The sequence below is a fragment of the Pimephales promelas genome, chromosome 7, assembly GCF_988280905.1.
Source record: "Pimephales promelas chromosome 7, fPimPro1.hap1.1, whole genome shotgun sequence".
NCBI classification, from domain to species: domain Eukaryota; kingdom Metazoa; phylum Chordata; class Actinopteri; order Cypriniformes; family Leuciscidae; genus Pimephales; species Pimephales promelas.
Window position 1 is genome coordinate 17,609,529 of NC_142775.1, and position 20,233 is coordinate 17,629,761.

At 37.7% G+C, this 20,233-nt stretch overlaps 1 protein-coding gene across 1 annotated transcript in view; it reads right to left on the reverse strand.

Annotated features, from left to right (window-relative positions):
• Window positions 1-10,466: 10,466 nt before the first annotated feature.
• Window positions 10,467-20,233, reverse strand: part of LOC120482652 (cohesin subunit SA-2) — a 33,841-nt gene continuing 24,074 nt past the window's right edge. Inside the window, exons 27-32 of the mRNA XM_039677189.2 lie at window positions 18,489-18,590; window positions 16,180-16,334; window positions 15,738-15,866; window positions 14,626-14,831; window positions 10,966-11,023; window positions 10,467-10,883 (exon numbers count right to left, since the gene is read on the reverse strand). Of these exons, the coding sequence (XP_039533123.2) occupies window positions 10,754-10,883; window positions 10,966-11,023; window positions 14,626-14,831; window positions 15,738-15,866; window positions 16,180-16,334; window positions 18,489-18,590 (780 nt within the window). The 3' untranslated portion in view covers window positions 10,467-10,753. The remainder of the gene's footprint in view (window positions 10,884-10,965; window positions 11,024-14,625; window positions 14,832-15,737; window positions 15,867-16,179; window positions 16,335-18,488; window positions 18,591-20,233) is intronic.

Below are 20,233 nucleotides of genomic sequence, written 5' to 3' on the forward strand. Positions count from 1 at the left end.
AGGGATACTTAATTTTTCGCCCAAAAAAAAAACGTAAGGGGTAACACTGTCGTTTTTTTTTATGGTCGAAATTTTGAATTTCGATATCTCAGCTCTGGAAGGGTCTAGAGCCTCCATTGTTGCACTCAGGTCTAAGTCTCATGGCCCTCTATCAGACTCCAGAGTTTTGAGAAGATTGGGGATACTTAATTTTTCGCCCAAAAAAAAAAAACCGTAAGGGGTAACACTGTCGTTTTTTTTCGGGTCGAAATTTTGAGTTTCGATATCTCAGCACTGGAAGGGTCTAGAGCCTCCATTGTTGCACTCAGGTCTATGTCTCATGGCCCTCTATCAGAATCCAGAGTTTTGAGAAGATTGGAGAAACTTCATTTTTCGCCCGAAAAAAAAAAAAAACGTAAGGGGTACCACTGTCGTTTTTTTTTTCGGGTCGAAATTTTGAGTTTCGATATCTCAGCTCTGGAAGGGTCTAGAGCCTCCATTGTTGCACTCAGGTCTAAGTCTCATGGCCCTCTATCAGAATCCAGAGTTTTGAGAAGATTGGGGATACTAAATTTTTCGCCCAAAAAAAAAAACGTAAGGGGTAACACTGTCGTTTTTTTTCGGGTCGAAACTTTGATTTTTGATATCTCAGCTCTGGAAGGGTCTAGAGCCTCCATTGTTGCACTCAGGTCTATGTCTCATGGCCCTCTATCAGAATCCAGAGTTTTGAGAAGATTGGGGATACTTAATTTTTCGCCCAAAAAAAAACGTAAGGGGTAACACTGTCGTTTTTTTTTTTTCGGGTCGAAATTTTGAGTTTAGATATCTCAGCACTGGAAGGGTCTAGAGCCTCCATTGTTGCACTCAGGTCTAAGTCTCATGGCCCTCTATCAGAATCCAGAGTTTTGAGAAGATTGGGGATACTTCATTTTTCGCCCAAAAAAAATGTAAGGGGTAACACTGTCGTTTTTTTTTCGGGTCGAAATTTTGAGTTTCGACATCTCAGCTCTGGAAGGGTCTAGAGCCTCCATTGTTGCACTCAGGTCTATGTCTCATGGCCCTCTATCAGAATCCAGAGTTTTGAGAAGATTGGGGATACTTCATTTTTCGCCCAAAAAAAAAACGTAAGGGGTAACACTGTCGTTTTTTTTTTCTGGTCGAAATTTTGAATTTCGATACCTCAGCTCTGGAAGGGTCTAGAGCCTCCATTGTTGCACTCAGGTCTAAGTCTCGTGGCCCTCTATCAGAATCCAGAGTTTTGAGAAGATTAGGGATACTTAATTTTTCGCCCAAAAAAAAAACGTAAGGGGTAACACTGTCTTTTTTTTACGGGTCGAAATTTGATTTTCGATATCTCAGCTCTGGAAGGGTCTAGAGCCTCCATTGTTGCACTCAGGTCTAAGTCTCATGGCCCTCTATCAGAATCCAGAGTTTTGAGAAGATTGGGGATACTTAATTTTTTGCCCGAAAAAAAAAACCGAAAGGGGTAACACTGTCGTTTTTTTTTCGGGTCGAAATTTTGATTTTCGATATCTCAGCTCTGGAAGGGTCTAGAGCCTCCATTTTTGCACTCAGGTCTAAGTCTCATGGCCCTCTATCAGAATCCAGAGTTTTGAGAAGATTGGGGATACTAAATTTTTCGCCCAAAAAAAAACTTAAGGGGTAACACTGTCGTTTTTTTTCGGGTCGAAATTTTGATTTTCGATATCTCAGCTCTGGAAGGGTTTAGAGCCTCCATTGTGGCACTCAGGTCTATGTCTCATGGCCCTCTATCAGAATCCAGAGTTTTGAGAAGATTGGGGATACTTAATTTTTCGCCCAAAAAAAAAACGTAAGGGGTAACACTGTCGTTTTTTTTTTTCGGGTCGAAATTTTGAGTTTCGACATCTCAGCTCTGGAAGGGTCTAGAGCCTCCATTGTTGCACTCAGGTCTATGTCTCATGGCCCTCTATCAGAATCCAGAGTTTTGAGAAGATTGGGGATACTTCATTTTTCGCCCAAAAAAAAAACGTAAGGGGTAACACTGTCGTTTTTTTTTTCTGGTCGAAATTTTGAATTTCGATACCTCAGCTCTGGAAGGGTCTAGAGCCTCCATTGTTGCACTCAGGTCTAAGTCTCGTGGCCCTCTATCAGAATCCAGAGTTTTGAGAAGATTAGGGATACTTAATTTTTCGCCCAAAAAAAAAACGTAAGGGGTAACACTGTCGTTTTTTTTACGGGTCGAAATTTGATTTTCGATATCTCAGCTCTGGAAGGGTCTAGAGCCTCCATTGTTGCACTAAGGTCTAAGTCTCATGGCCCTCTATCAGAATCCAGAGTTTTGAGAAGATTAGGGATACTTAATTTTTCGCCCAAAAAAAAAACGTAAGGGGTAACACTGTCGTTTTTTTTCGGGTCGAAATTTTGAGTTTCGATATCTCAGCACTGGAAGGGTCTAGAGCCTCCATTGTTGCACTCAGGTCTATGTCTCATGGCCCTCTATCAGAATCCAGAGTTTTGAGAAGATTGGAGAAACTTCATTTTTCGCCCGAAAAAAAAAAAAACGAAAGGGGTACCACTGTCGTTTTTTTTTTCGGGTCGAAATTTTGAGTTTCGATATCTCAGCTCTGGAAGGGTCTAGAGCCTCCATTGTTGCACTCAGGTCTAAGTCTCATGGCCCTCTATCAGAATCCAGAGTTTTGAGAAGATTGGGGATACTAAATTTTTCGCCCAAAAAAAAAAAACGTAAGGGGTAACACTGTCGTTTTTTTTCGGGTCGAAACTTTGATTTTCGATATCTCAGCTCTGGAAGGGTCTAGAGCCTCCATTGTTGCACTCAGGTCTATGTCTCATGGCCCTCTATCAGAATCCAGAGTTTTGAGAAGATTGGGGATACTTAATTTTTCGCCCAAAAAAAAAACGTAAGGGGTAACACTGTCGTTTTTTTTTTCGGGTCGAAATTTTGAGTTTAGATATCTCAGCACTGGAAGGGTCTAGAGCCTCCATTGTTGCACTCAGGTCTAAGTCTCATGGCCCTCTATCAGAATCCAGAGTTTTGAGAAGATTGGGGATACTTCATTTTTCGCCCAAAAAAAATGTAAGGGGTAACACTGTCGTTTTTTTTTCGGGTCGAAATTTTGAGTTTCGACATCTCAGCTCTGGAAGGGTCTAGAGCCTCCATTGTTGCACTCAGGTCTATGTCTCATGGCCCTCTATCAGAATCCAGAGTTTTGAGAAGATTGGGGATACTTCATTTTTCGCCCAAAAAAAAAACGTAAGGGGTAACACTGTCGTTTTTTTTTTCTGGTCGAAATTTTGAATTTCGATACCTCAGCTCTGGAAGGGTCTAGAGCCTCCATTGTTGCACTCAGGTCTAAGTCTCGTGGCCCTCTATCAGAATCCAGAGTTTTGAGAAGATTAGGGATACTTAATTTTTCGCCCAAAAAAAAAACGTAAGGGGTAACACTGTCGTTTTTTTTACGGGTCGAAATTTGATTTTCGATATCTCAGCTCTGGAAGGGTCTAGAGCCTCCATTGTTGCACTCAGGTCTAAGTCTCATGGCCCTCTATCAGAATCCAGAGTTTTGAGAAGATTGGGGATACTTAATTTTTTGCCCGAAAAAAAAAAACCGAAAGGGGTAACACTGTCGTTTTTTTTTCGGGTCGAAATTTTGATTTTCGATATCTCAGCTCTGGAAGGGTCTAGAGCCTCCATTTTTGCACTCAGGTCTAAGTCTCATGGCCCTCTATCAGAATCCAGAGTTTTGAGAAGATTGGGGATACTAAATTTTTCGCCCAAAAAAAAACTTAAGGGGTAACACTGTCGTTTTTTTTTTCGGGTCGAAATTTTGATTTTCGATATCTCAGCTCTGGAAGGGTTTAGAGCCTCCATTGTGGCACTCAGGTCTATGTCTCATGGCCCTCTATCAGAATCCAGAGTTTTGAGAAGATTGGGGATACTTAATTTTTCGCCCAAAAAAAAAACGTAAGGGGTAACACTGTCGTTTTTTTTTTTCGGGTCGAAATTTTGAGTTTAGATATCTCAGCACTGGAAGGGTCTAGAGCCTCCATTGTTGCACTCAGGTCTAAGTCTCATGGCCCTCTATCAGAATCCAGAGTTTTGAGAAGATTGGGGATACTTCATTTTTCGCCCAAAAAAAATGTAAGGGGTAACACTGTCGTTTTTTTTTCGGGTCGAAATTTTGAGTTTCGACATCTCAGCTCTGGAAGGGTCTAGAGCCTCCATTGTTGCACTCAGGTCTATGTCTCATGGCCCTCTATCAGAATCCAGAGTTTTGAGAAGATTGGGGATACTTCATTTTTCGCCCAAAAAAAAAAACGTAAGGGGTAACACTGTCGTTTTTTTTTTTCTGGTCGAAATTTTGAATTTCGATACCTCAGCTCTGGAAGGGTCTAGAGCCTCCATTGTTGCACTCAGGTCTAAGTCTCGTGGCCCTCTATCAGAATCCAGAGTTTTGAGAAGATTAGGGATACTTAATTTTTCGCCCAAAAAAAAAACGTAAGGGGTAACACTGTCGTTTTTTTTACGGGTCGAAATTTGATTTTCGATATCTCAGCTCTGGAAGGGTCTAGAGCCTCCATTGTTGCACTCAGGTCTAAGTCTCATGGCCCTCTATCAGAATCCAGAGTTTTGAGAAGATTGGGGATACTTAATTTTTTGCCCGAAAAAAAAAACCGAAAGGGGTAACACTGTCGTTTTTTTTTCGGGTCGAAATTTTGATTTTCGATATCTCAGCTCTGGAAGGGTCTAGAGCCTCCATTTTTGCACTCAGGTCTAAGTCTCATGGCCCTCTATCAGAATCCAGAGTTTTGAGAAGATTGGGGATACTAAATTTTTCGCCCAAAAAAAAACTTAAGGGGTAACACTGTCGTTTTTTTTTCGGGTCGAAATTTTGATTTTCGATATCTCAGCTCTGGAAGGGTTTAGAGCCTCCATTGTGGCACTCAGGTTTATGTCTCATGGCCCTCTATCAGAATCCAGAGTTTTGAGAAGATTGGGGATACTTAATTTTTCACCCAAAAAAAAAAACCGTAAGGGGTAACACTGTCGTTTTTTTTTATGGTCGAAATTTTGAATTTCGATATCTCAGCTCTGGAAGGGTCTAGAGCCTCCATTGTTGCACTCAGGTCTAAGTCTCATGGCCCTCTATCAGAATCCAGAGTTTTGAGAAGATTGGGGATACTTAATTTTTCGCCCAAAAAAAAAAAACCGTAAGGTGTAACACTGTCGTTTTTTTTTCGGGTCGAAATTTTGAGTTTCGATATCTCAGCTCTGGAAGGGTCTAGAGCCTCCATTGTTGCACTCAGGTCTAAGTCTCATGGCCCTCTATCAGAATCCAGAGTTTTGAGAAGATTAGGGATACTTAATTTTTCGCCCAAAAAAAATAAACGTAAGGGGTAACACTGTCGTTTTTTTTTTCGGGTCGAAATTTTGAGTTTCGACATCTCAGCTCTGGAAGGGTCTAGAGCCTCCATTGTTGCACTCAGGTCTATGTCTCATGGCCCTCTATCAGAATCCAGAGTTTTGAGAAGATTGGGGATACTTAATTTTTCGCCCAAAAAAAAAACGTAAGGGGTAACACTGTCGTTTTTTTATCTGGTCGAAATTTTGAATTTCGATATCTCAGCTCTGGAAGGGTCTAGAGCATCCATTGTTGCACTAAGGTCTAAGTCTCATGGCCCTCTATCAGAATCCAGAGTTTTGAGAAGATTAGGGATACTTAATTTTTCGCCCAAAAAAAAAACGTAAGGGGTAACACTGTCGTTTTTTTTTATGGTCGAAATTTTGAATTTCGATATCTCAGCTCTGGAAGGGTCTAGAGCCTCCATTGTTGCACTCAGGTCTAAGTCTCATGGCCCTCTATCAGACTCCAGAGTTTTGAGAAGATTGGGGATACTTAATTTTTCGCCCAAAAAAAAAAAACCGTAAGGGGTAACACTGTCGTTTTTTTTCGGGTCGAAATTTTGAGTTTCGATATCTCAGCACTGGAAGGGTCTAGAGCCTCCATTGTTGCACTCAGGTCTATGTCTCATGGCCCTCTATCAGAATCCAGAGTTTTGAGAAGATTGGAGAAACTTAATTTTTCGCCCGAAAAAAAAAAAAAAACGAAAGGGGTACCACTGTCGTTTTTTTTTCGGGTCGAAATTTTGAGTTTCGATATCTCAGCTCTGGAAGGGTCTAGAGCCTCCATTGTTGCACTCAGGTCTAAGTCTCATGGCCCTCTATCAGAATCCAGAGTTTTGAGAAGATTGGGGATACTAAATTTTTCGCCCAAAAAAAAAACGTAAGGGGTAACACTGTCGTTTTTTTTCGGGTCGAAACTTTGATTTTCGATATCTCAGCTCTGGAAGGGTCTAGAGCCTCCATTGTTGCACTCAGGTCTATGTCTCATGGCCCTCTATCAGAAGCTAGAGTTTTGAGAAGATTGGGGATACTAAATTTTTCGCCCAAAAAAAAAACGTAAGGGGTAACACTGTCGTTTTTTTTTTTCGGGTCGAAGTTTTGAGTTTAGATATCTCAGCTCTGGAAGGGTTTAGAGCCTCCATTGTGGCACTCAGGTCTATGTCTCATGGCCCTCTATCAGAATCCAGAGTTTTGAGAAGATTGGGGATACTTAATTTTTCACCCAAAAAAAAAAAAACCGTAAGGGGTAACACTGTCGTTTTTTTTTATGGTCGAAATTTTGAGTTTCGATATCTCAGCACTGGAAGGGTCTAGAGCCTCCATTGTTGCACTCAGGTCTATGTCTCATGGCCCTCTATCAGAATCCAGAGTTTTGAGAAGATTGGAGAAACTTAATTTTTCGCCCGAAAAAAAAAAAAAACGAAAGGGGTACCACTGTCGTTTTTTTTTCGGGTCGAAATTTTGAGTTTCGATATCTCAGCTCTGGAAGGGTCTAGAGCCTCCATTGTTGCACTCAGGTCTAAGTCTCATGGCCCTCTATCAGAATCCAGAGTTTTGAGAAGATTGGGGATACTAAATTTTTCGCCCAAAAAAAAAACGTAAGGGGTAACACTGTCGTTTTTTTTCGGGTCGAAACTTTGATTTTCGATATCTCAGCTCTGGAAGGGTCTAGAGCCTCCATTGTTGCACTCAGGTCTATGTCTCATGGCCCTCTATCAGAAGCTAGAGTTTTGAGAAGATTGGGGATACTAAATTTTTCGCCCAAAAAAAAAACGTAAGGGGTAACACTGTCGTTTTTTTTTTTCGGGTCGAAGTTTTGAGTTTAGATATCTCAGCTCTGGAAGGGTTTAGAGCCTCCATTGTGGCACTCAGGTCTATGTCTCATGGCCCTCTATCAGAATCCAGAGTTTTGAGAAGATTGGGGATACTTAATTTTTCACCCAAAAAAAAAAAAACCGTAAGGGGTAACACTGTCGTTTTTTTTTATGGTCGAAATTTTGAGTTTCGATATCTCAGCACTGGAAGGGTCTAGAGCCTCCATTGTTGCACTCAGGTCTATGTCTCATGGCCCTCTATCAGAATCCAGAGTTTTGAGAAGATTGGAGAAACTTCATTTTTCGCCCGAAAAAAAAAAAAACGTAAGGTGTAACACTGTCGTTTTTTTTTTTCGGGTCGAAATTTTGAGTTTCGATATCTCAGCTCTGGAAGGGTCTAGAGCCTCCATTGTTGCACTCAGGTCTAAGTCTCATGGCCCTCTATCAGAATCCAGAGTTTTGAGAAGATTGGGGATACTTAATTTTTCGCCCAAAAAAAACGTAAGGGGTAACACTGTCGTTTTTTTTTCGGGTCGAAATTTTGAGTTTAGATATCTCAGCACTGGAAGGGTCTAGAGCCTCCATTGTTGCACTCAGGTCTAAGTCTCATGGCCCTCTATCAGAATCCAGAGTTTTGAGAAGATTGGGGATACTTCATTTTTCGCCCAAAAAAAAAAAACGTAAGGGGTAACACTGTCGTTTTTTTTTTTCTGGTCGAAATTTTGAGTTTCGATATCTCAGCACTGGAAGGGTCTAGAGCCTCCATTGTTGCACTCAGGTCTATGTCTCATGGCCCTCTATCCGAATCCAGAGTTTTGAGAAGATTGGGGATACTTAATTTTTCGCCAAAAAAAAAAAACGTAAGGGGTAACACTGTCGTTTTTTTTCTGGTCGAAATTTTGATTTTCGATATCTCAGCTCTGGAAGGGTCTAGAGCCTCCATTGTTGCACTCAAGTCTAAGTCTCATGGCCCTTTATCAGAATCCAGAGTTTTGAGAAGATTGGGCATACTTAAATTTTCGCCCAAAAAAAAACCGTAAGGGGTAACACTGTCGTTTTTTTCGGGTCGAAATTTTGAGTTTCGATATCTCAGCACTGGAAGGGTCTAGAGCCTCCATTGTTTTACTCAGGTCTATGTCTCATGGCCCTCTTCAAGTAAATGCACTCCGATACTGTCCGGCTCTGTTTTTCCGGTGTCCCCCAGCTCCTCGTTTAACCTTTTAAATACTCAACCTAGTTCCGTTGTTTAGCAACGAGAAGAAACTCCTGTAACTTCAGTGCCCAACCCATCACGACAAACTTAAACTTACCATAACGACCTATTGGTTTTTGACATTTTGACACCAACGACCTATTGGACCTAATGACTTTTTGGTTTAAGTGCTATAACACGCTTTGATGATTGGGCTGGGTTTGCCTAAACTTTTCTCCAAAACTATACAGTAAAATGACTTTTGATCGCTCTCTCTCTTCTCTCTCTCTCTCTTCTGAACTGCGAATGTCAAATTTGCATCACAGACAAATGGTTTAATTAAAATATAGTTTATATATAGAAATGGCTGGCGATATAAACATGTTCAAGATAACGTCTTTATAGGAATAATAAATAATTTCTCCAGTACCGACAGCAGAACCGATAACGTCCAAGCTTATCGATACAGCGGTCTTTCAAAATTCAGTACCGGGGCCCGTTTAATACCGGGTTTCGGTACCCATCCCTAATCATTACATATATTAATAATGAGTGTATACATATACAAACATTAAATTCAACAAAAAAAATGCTAAATAAATTTATCGATAATTAATATTAATATTCAATTTAATTTACATTAATAAAGTAGGCAATAATAATGTATAATAAAAAAATCTAATTATATATATATATATATATATATATATATATATACATTCATAAACATTCATAATTAACAATTAAATGTAAAAAAAATGATGTATGATAATTAACATTAACATGAGCATGAATAAATTAAATCTTTAAAAATAAAATTTAAATTAATGTAAATCATATAGGCCTACAAACATTAAAATAATAATAAAAAATGAAAAAGTCATGTTTTTAAAAATATATATATATATTTTGTCTCCGAATAAGATGGAAAATAGCAGAAAGTAGTGTCTAAAAAACGTAAATATTAACAATAAAAATGTATGATAATGTTTAATAATATGAACACGAATACATTATAATTGGTATAATTAATATTTAAGCCTAGAAACATTACAATAACAACAAACAAACAATATTAAAAGTCATGTGTTAAGAAAAGATCATGAAATTGTATTATTTGTGTCCTAATATGGAAAATATCAGGCAAAAGAGTCAAAATCAATTTTGGCGTCCTTCAGCACCCATACCGTAACTGCAGGATTTGACGCGCATACAAAAAAAAAAAAAAAAAAAAAAATGTGCGGCTAGCTTGACCGTGTATTTTTCACGCGCGGCCCACTTGACCGCAGTGTTCTAAGCGCGAACACCCGAAGTGCACATGTAAAGCTTGTCTAACAGCGCCTGGTTGCTGGACTAAGTTATCTTTGGAGTATTATTTCGCTATTACTTTCAAATACACACAAGGTTTACATAAAAACAATTGGTTATGTCTAAACTCAAAGCAAACCGAGAAAATTGAGAGAAATCTGCTTGTCAAATGCTCCGTGTATATTAGACGCGTCGCGCATAGGTCTTAAAGTGACAGTAGCCCTAATAATAAACATGCAGCCGCTTGTTCTTAAAGGGATAGTTGACCCCAAAATAAAAATTCTGTCATTGTTTATTCACTGTAATGTTGTTCCAAACCTGTATTAATTTATTTCTTGTGCTGAACAAAAAAGATATTTTGAAGAATGTGGGTAACCAGACAGTTGCTGGTCCCCATTGACATCCATAGGGAAAAATTTACTATGGAAAATTACTATATTTAAATACTATAAAACGATATACTACATACTATATAAAATACTATATTTTCCTGCTTTTTTGTCCTTAGCCAATCACATGCCTGAATAAAGTATTAAGACAGAAGTTTTTCATGCATTCTCTACAGGATGTTATTGCTGTTGAATCAAACTTTGTAATGTACACATTTCTTATTGCTTTTTTAAAGTATATTTTAGTTGTTTTTTTGTTTTGTTTTTACACGCTAGGACCCCTCAATACATTGGTCACTTTTTAAAAATTCTTCATTCAGCATATACAAAAAAAATATGTGGTCTTAAAGTACACAGGGCAGTACACAGGGGGAAAATGGTTGAAGTTTCATATTGGAATTTTATTCATTTTTTCAATACAGTTAGTAGTTTTAAAATCAAGTCGATTTGAAAGTGCAAAACATTTTACCAAAAGCAATGCACCATGTATTTCCATTCTTTACAAAATATTTCAGCACCACCATAATAGTTCTGAATCTGATTATTACAGTATTCCCTTTTTAAATGGCACAATTTTCATGTACAGGACATTATGCAATAGTGAAACTGTTGTCCACCACTCAAAAGACAGCAAATACAAAACCAGACCCGTGATGACAGACGTGAACTACAACACATCAATATCTACAGTGTCAACATCCACCTCATCACTGCTCCTTGGACCGTTATCAGACACGAGACTGCTGCTCCGCTGCTCTCTTCCCAGTGGGGCAGCGTGGACCTTTAAGTCTTCACAACTACACATGGAAGAAAAATCCAATAACATGTTACGCAATGATTGACAGGTTCAGACTGTCAATAAGTGTTTCTTGACCTCACCTTCTTAAAAGCTTGTTTCCCTTTGATTCTGTGGAGGGTGAAAGAAACCTTTGGTCCCCTGGTAAAAATAGAACATAATAAACTTTACATTATAAAACACATTGTTCTTAGCAACTATAGTAACCAATATATATGCCTACAGATAAGTTTACAGTTATATGTTTTCTGACTAAATGTATTTACTATAGCAAAAGCATTAGATCAGTGTTATTTTTGACCACCTGGGGCCCGTTCTTCGGTATCACGACAAGACGTGAAATAATCACGTTGGTCCACTTTGGAAAACGTGTAGATGTCACGGTTTAACCCCCTCAAACGTGAAACTTACATGTTTGCGTTCCAGTGGAGAGATCGCCTCTGCCATAACGACCTATTGGTTTCATTAAACCGAGAAAAATGGAATTTTGTTTTATTGACGATCACTAGAAATGTTCTATTATTTAAAATGCAAAAAAAAAAACCCATTTATTATTTCAAGGTGAAAATGATTCATTTGCCTTGATCCACGCTGAAAAAAACGTCTAAATGTCACATTTTTAATGAAGTATCCTAAGCGTCCCCCAGCTCCTCTTTAAGCAAAAGGTACGCTAATCGACGTTAAACCACATTAACCGTTAACCATAACCTTTTAAATACTCGACCTAGTTCCGTTGCGTGACAACGAGAAGAAACTCCTGTAACTTCAGGTTAGCACCTTGCTTACAGATTAGGAGACACATCCGGGTATCTCTCCACTGGAACGTGTTAACGCAAACGTGTAAGTTTCACGTTTGAGGGGGTTAAACCGTGACATCTACACGTTTTCCAAAGTGGACCAACGTGATTATTTCACGTCTTGTGATAACGTTACCGGGTTGATAAACAACACCCTCATGAGTCGACGATCGTTTCACGAGAAAAAAAAAAATAAATCTCAGAAATTAGGCTACACTATCCCGCTGCTATAGGCTAAAGCCGGACTTCCCATATCAGCCGCGATCTAATCCTGCTAACATGAAAGCCTGCTCGTGAGCACTGAGCAGGTTCAAGCTCGACGGACGTTATGACAGCAAGTCCAGGATGAGCGTCGAAGAACAACAATCCAAGATCATGGCAAATCGGCAACAATCAAATCCAGCTAACTTTAACTGAGTTAGCGACTTACGACAACCCAGTCTCACGACAAGACGTGAAATAATCACGTTGGTCCACTTTGGAAAACGTGTAGATGTCACGGTTTAACCCCCTCCAGATGTTTATTCGCCTCTGCCATAAAGATCTATCGGTTTAAACCGAGAAAAATGTACTTTTGTTTTATTTACGATCACTGAGAAATGTTCTATTATTTGAAATGCAAAAAATAAAATAAAAATAATAATAATAATAATATTTTCAAGGTGAAAAGGATTCATTAGCCTGGATCCATGCCGAAGAAAACGTCTAAATGTTACGTTTTTAATGAAGCAGCCTAATGAGTAAAATGTCTATTTTTCCGGCCTCCCCAGCTCCTCGTTTGAGCAAAAGGTACGCTAAAACAATGTATTACATCGACGTTAAACCACGTTAACCGTGTTAACCATAACCTTTTAAATACTCGACCTAGTTCCATTGCTTAGCAACGAACTCCTGTAACTGCAGTGCCCAACCTGTATCACCACAAGACGTGAAATAATCACGTTGGTCCACTTTGGAAAACGTGTAGATGTCACGGTTTAGTTAACTCAAAACCATAAATAGGGCTATACTGCCCTCTTGTGTCAAATTATATTTCAATATTTATTTTTCCAACAAATAAAACCAAACGCAATAAAACACCATCCAATACACCCTTGAACTCAACAGATTCAGTGGCTCAGTTGATAAAGCGTAGGCTTTAATCAAGAAGACCTGAGTTCAATTCCCATACTTGCTAACGTTAAATTGTTGTGATTATATCAAACAAAGTGTCCAAAACAACATTTCTTCAACCCGGTATCACGACAAAGACGTGAAATATTCACGTTGGTCCACTTTTGAAAACGTGTAGATGTCACGGTTTAAACCCCCTCAAACGTGAAACTTACACTTAAACTGAAACTTACCATCACGACCTATTGGTTTTCATTAAACCGAGAAAAATGGAATTTTGTTTTATTGACGATCACTGAGAAATGGTCTATTATTTAAAATGCAAAAAAAAAAAACATTTATTATTTTCAAGGTGAAAAGGATTCATTTGCCTCCATCCACGCCGAAAAAAACCCCGTCTAAATGTCACATTTTTAATGAAGCAGCCTAAATAATCCACTTTGGAAAATGTGTAGATGTCACGGTTTAACCCCCTCAAACGTGAAACTTACACGTTTGTGTTAACACGTTCCAGTGGAGAGATACCCGGATGTTAACATTACAAATGCAGCGAACACATTAATGTCTCCTAATCTGTAAGCACTAAGGTGCTAACGGCACTGAAGTTACAGGAGTTTCTACCCGTTGCTAAGCAACGGAACTAGGTCGAGTATTTAAAAGGTTATGGTTAACACGGTTAACGTGGTTTAACGTCAATATAATACGCTGTTTTACCGTACTTTTTGCTTAAACGAGGAGCTGGGGGACGCCGGAAAAATAGACGTTCATTAAAAACGTGACATTTAGACGTTTTTTTTTTCGCCGTGGATCAAGGCAAATGAAGGCAATTTTTTTGCATTTTAAATAATAGAATATTTCTCAGTGATCGTCAATAAAACAAAATTCCATTTTTCTCGGTTTAATGAAAACCAATAGGTCGTTATGGCAGAGGCGATTGCGTGTAAAATAGGTCAACATCCGGGTATCTCTCCACTGCAATGTGTTAACGCAAACGTGTAAGTTTCACGTTTGAGAGGGTTAAACCGTGACATTTACACGTTTTCCAAAGTGGACCAACGTGATTATTTCACGTCTTGTCGTGATACCGGGTTGCGTTTATACATTACTATTTTGTTGGAAATGCACATGTCGGGCTTCAACAACAGCAAATGTTTGCATTGCCCTAAAATTCTTTGCGAGTGGCATCCTTTACACTATTGGAGATGCAGAGAACTTGATTAGCTCTCTGTCATGCCATTGACAAAGTTTACCTAGCGCTCTTAGTTTTTTTTTTTTTTTTGCCAACTTAGGGTATATTATAATTTTTGATGAAGATAATGCAATATGTGTGTGTAGGCGTGTAGTCTTTCTTTACAAATTGACCTAAAAAATTACTTTTACTTTTCTGGCCTTAAAAATATATAATACAGAATTATTTATCTCTTCCATGTAGCCATGTGAACCGGAACCAACCGGCTCAGGACAAACAAAAAAACTTTTGTGGATCATCCAGGTAACGGCCCAGCATTAAGAATCAAGGGTGTGTTAACTTTTGAACGGGGTCCTTTTTTTAATTTAAATATATATTTTATTTGACTACATGTAAACATATTTGTGTGTAAAATATCTTATTCAATACACTACTAAAGAAAAAATAACATGCATTTTGTATGATCCCTCCTATTTTGATAAAATAATTAACATTTTGTAGATTCTGCAAGGTGTAGGCTATGTAAACTTTTGAGCACGATATTTACTGAAGACCTTGAAAAGTAAAAAGTTAAACGATGTTATCTGTTAACAACCCTTTTACAAATTGCATTACTATAATCCTGGACCTCAGAGGCGTCTTACCTTCAGAGTTGACTAGTCTGATGGAGGGTGATCTGGAGCGGTTGGTGAGGGAGGGGTGTTTGTTGGTGTCAGAGCTGATGAAGGAGGTGGCATCTTCACCCTCAGCCGTGCCCATCAGAGATGCTCTGTAGTAGATCAACGGCATCCAGCTCTCCTCTCTGTTACTGATGACCTGCTCACCAGCAAACTTCTGCAGATAACTGTAGCTAGAACGGAGATAACCCGTTTATAAAAGCTACATGTTAACTGACTGATACGAAGTTTCAGCAAAATGTCTTATGTGTGGAATTCCTTTAGGTTTAGCTTAAAGGAGTAGTTCACTTTTCAAAAAACGTTTGGTGATAATTTACTCACCCCCATGTCATTCAAGATGTCCATGTCTTTCTTTCTTCAGTCGAAAAGAAATTAAGGTTTTTGATGAAAACATTCCAGCATTTTGGTTCAAGGTCCAAAAAACAGTTTCAGTGCAAACCATTCAAAGGGCTTTAAACGGTTCCAGACGATGAATAAGAGTCTTATCAAGCGAAACGATCACTCATTTAATAAATAAATTACAAAGTTGAAGTTTTATAAGCTCAAATGCTCACCTTGCTCTGTTCTGTGATGCACGTTCGCACGACTCTCCTGTTTGAACTCGTTTATCAAAATGAACGAATCTTTTTCCGAGTCAATTTGTTCGTTTCGTTCATTGAATGAACCAAATGACTCGGAAAAAGGCTCGTTCATTTTGATAAACGAATTCAAACAGGAGAGTCACGAATGAGCATCACAGAACAGAGCAAGGCGACCATTTGAGCTTATAAAACTTAAACTTTGTTCTTTTTTTTAAAAAAAAATGAGCGATCATTTCGCTTGATAAGACCCTTATTCATCTTCTGGAATCGTTTAAAGCCCTTTGAACAGTTTGCACTGAAACTGTCTTTTGCACCTTGAACCGTTTGGTTCTCATTGAAGTGCATTATATGGAGAAAAATGCTGGAATGTTTTCATCAAAAACCTTAATTTATTTTCGACTGAAGAAAAAAGTGCAATGGACATCTTGGATGACATGGGGGTGAGTTAATTATCAGTAAAAAAATTTTGAAAGGTGAACTACTCCTTTAAAGACTTACATAGTCTTCTTGTCGAGTTTGAGCAGTTTGCCGGAGAATTCACTGAGGATGGTGAGGTACGAGATGTGCGGTGGAGAGTGTTTCTCAGACTGCTGGACGAATCCTTTGAAAACGAACTCAATGCCGTCCCTGCACAAAGAAATTCAATATATTCATTCATACTAGCAAGAGGACATTTCCTTTTAGGACCTGAATATTCCTTCTCTTATCCATCTATATTTGAATTCTAATATAAGACCAGGACTGCAGCTGACAAAATGAATCCTCAGCACTGAAATAACCAAAGATGAGACTTTTATGTACTGGCTAAATAAAGCCATGCAGGGCAGCATCTTGATGTAACTATTTTTATTCGAGGACAAACATAGCAATCGTTTGGGTTTGAGCTATATAACTATGGCAGACAGCAGTTGAGCCAGTCGACTCGGGTGGACTGCGGTACCTGTGGATCATGGCCAGCGACTCGCGGGATTTGATCTGGTCCCATCCAAAAGTGAGCGAGAAGCGCCTGGCCAGCTCCTTGATGCTGCTGTAGGTCTGAACCCTGGAGCTGCATGTGTTCCCTCTGTCCTGCTCCTGTTTCAGCCTCAGGTACAACTGAACACACACACACACACAAAAAAGTCCATACAGCTTTTATAAAATCTGCCCTTATTTCTGTGCAATTCCTATGATCATCAAAAAATAGCTTTACTGAGGAAACAATGTTTATTTCCTGCATATTAACATATATACCAGGCTTGTGCAAAATTCAGAATTTCAGAATTGGCCTCCATTCAATTCATGAATTGGAATTTTCAATTGAATTGACAATTGAATTTTCAATTGAAATGAACAGGAACAGGAAGTGGAATAAAATTCATGGCAATTCAAAGAAATTCCATTTAGTCACACAACATGACTTTCTCAGTTTGTGCAAATCTATTTAGAGTATTTATTTTTTCCCACATTCATTTCCCTCATGTCTACAATTATGTGGTTTTGTTTTATTAATGCAGTGTATACTTTTTTTCTTGATATAATCTGAAAGAAATGTTGAGATGTGATGACATGGGCACATTGTAACCTTTTAAGCTGTCACCATATGACAAAAATATAAAATAATGGCATTTTTTGATAATTAAAAATAAACGAATTTTTGAGTTTGACAACAAACACATGGTAAAACACAGCTATACAGCATAATTCAAAACAAAATAATAATTAATCATTTCTGAACATTGACTCTCAGTCTTTATGTACATGTTTCTCATGTTTTCTCAATATAATTCATAAAATTATACAATATAATATCATATTTCTAATAGGGGCACATTGTAATGCAGTGTTACAACATGCCCCAACTGCACAACTGGGTTTGAAACTCCCGGCTAGTGTCTTCTGCTAGTAAGCGAAGCATACTAATACTAATATAATTTATATAACATGTAATGCAATCATATATGACATATACTGTAAAGCTTCATTGTTGCACTTCACTTAAAATATCTATATGAATTTCTTTGAATTTTTATTGAATTGCAATTCTGCTTCCTTTAATTCAAAATCAAATTGTAATTCTAGATCCTGTTTTTGACATCAATTCAAATTCAAGAATTGAATTGGAATTAAGTAGTCATTCTCAATTCAATTCTGAACTGTGCACAAGCCTGATATATACAAAATACATTCATTATATTCATCCTGGACATTCGGACTCGAGCATGAGAAATCGGATATAATTCTGAATTATAATGAACACACATGGTTAATTTTACTAGTGCAAGACTCAAAAAAGGCATTGATCAGATCAAGTATTAATTAAATATTAGTTAATAATACAAGATTAATTTCCCAAATAGGTTTTTATTTACTTTATAGTTTTAATTACACAAGTTATGAGCAATACTAATGAACAAAATTATTATAATTATATTTTTATTATGGAGTGGCTATTGCTAGTGTTATATTATAAGATCCTATGGTCCATTATATATTTTTATGGTTTTCATGGTTGTCTAAAATGCACTTTTTAAACATGACATTAAATCATGGCATTAAAATGATCAAAAGTGACAGTAAAGAGTCAATATTGAAGAAAAAAATCTGTTTTCAAATCAGTGCTGTTCCTTTGAACTTTCTAATCTTTAAAGAATCCCGAAAAAAAAAAAAAATGTTTCCACGCTATTAATATTCCAAAATATTAAGCAGCACAACTCTTTTCAACATTGATAATAATAAGAAATGTTTCTTTAGCAGCCAATCATCACATATGAATGGTTTCTGAATGGATACTGAAAATGCAGCTTTGCCATCACAGAAACACATATATTTTGTATAATAAAAATACTTTTTATATATATATATTAAATATTGAAATATGTATTATTTAAAATTGTAATATTTAAAATAAAACTGATTTTTTAATCATATAAAAGCAGCCTTGATGAGCATAAGAGACTTCTTTGAGCAGCAATGTTTAAATTAATAAATGTTGTTTTTATTGTAAAAAAAAAAAAAAAAAAGAAGCAAAGTCTAATGATCTGAGTATGAGTTTGTGTGTGAGCACTGCCTCCATTTCCTCGGTCAGCACACAACCTACTATTAAGCTATTCAAGGAGTGGAAGAGCTGCTAGAACATTCCACACACAGAGAGCATGATGGGACGGAGGGAGAGTGTCTCGGAGGTGTCGACAGCTGCAGGGAGCAGAGAGCATAGGGGCCTGGGACAGTCAGCTGAGCAGATGTGGCATGACAGAGAGCCCTCCATACCTGCTGAAGGCACTGCACCAGCGTGAGCGCGCTTTCGATCTTGTCCATCTGCCGTGTCCTGTTCAGGGTCTCTTTGATGATGTCGCCGAAGTCATTGTAGTACTGCAGGAGAGAAATGACGGCAGTGAGCGATATACGGCCTGTGAAGAACGCTCGATGTGGCTTCATGTCTGCCATATGGCTTCACGACTAGCAATGTAAGCTTGTGGCATACCGAGAGCACATTACCCATAAGTCTGTCTGTCTCTAAGGAATAGACGATTTGAGATATGAATTACCACACAGGGTTATTTTTACTAGACCCTCAGTTTGTAAAAACAACAGATAATGCAATCATGAATCAATGAATGTCTATGGGGAAAACTCCATCAGGCTTGTATTTTTGTCAAAACAATTACATGAACTATTTTTTTTTTAAATAACTGAGCTATATAAAGAGTTGAGGTAGTTGACAGTTGATCCCTGTTGAGGTGGGACTACTTTTCAAGGTTGATGAACTTCTGGTTATGCATTACTGACCTAATTACAGACTTCTGAAATGACGAGTCAAAGTCCCGTCTCTGGGTTTGGGGTTTTAGCTCATTATACTGTTAAAAAATGGGGTCAGTGAGATTTTTAATGTTTGTAACATTTGTTATAACACCAAGGCAGCATTTATGTGATATGTTATTTTGTGAAATATTGTTACAATTTAAAAAAGCTTTTTTTTTTCTATTTAAATATATTGGTAATGTATGGGATGAATTTCCAGCATCATTACTCCAGTCTTCAGTGTCACATGATCCTTCAGAAATCACTCTATGCTGACCTGGTGCTTTATTTTTGGTGTTTTTGCCTTTATTATGGAAACCATGATACCGGTAAAAAGATTTCAGGATTCTTTGCTGAATAGAATGTTCAAAATAACAGCATTTAATTTAAAAATAAATATTTTGTAATATTATAAATGTCTATAGTATATACAGTATATGGCACTTTTGATCAATGTAATGTGTGCTTGCATAATAAAAATATTATTGATTACTGACCCCAAACTTTTGAACGTTAGTATATATGACATGTTGAATCTTTCCATTCACTGTTTACACAGTTTCCAGGTTTTAAGGCTTATGGAACCCCTATTGCCAAACATCAACCTCCATTTATTACCCTCTATTTGCTATAAAACATTCATTCAAGATGCTCTAATTGGTCATGAAAGTTGGCAATGTCAGACAGTTAAAAGAAGTGACTGCATACTTATTACTGATATGAAGCTATTCAAATTAGGACTTTGTGACGCACACCAACTTTACGCTATTTGCCTCCGCTTTGAAAGCTGTAATTCAGAGTAAGAACGTGTGTGTGTGTGTGTTAGTCGTAGTTTTAACTTTGAACGCCTTATCAGGAAGAATGTTGCTAAGAGAATGTTGGCTGCTCTGTCCTGGCCGAGGCATGCGGGCATTCCAAACATGTCAGTGTGTCAAACACACACAAACACACAAACACACAGCACTGTAACTTCTGCATGTTAGCTCGTAAATTCAAAGCCTAAGAGCTCAAGTTATGAACAGATCACCTACATCTAATACTTGAATAACTTCACACCAAATAGGTAAAGAAAAATACTCAGCCTAATCCAATTATTATTATGCTAAACAGAGTTTTTACAAAATAAAAAAACAAAAATAGAATAATTTAAAATAAGTATATAGTATATATAAATATTTTATATATTTAAATGTTTACACATTATAAAGTTTATA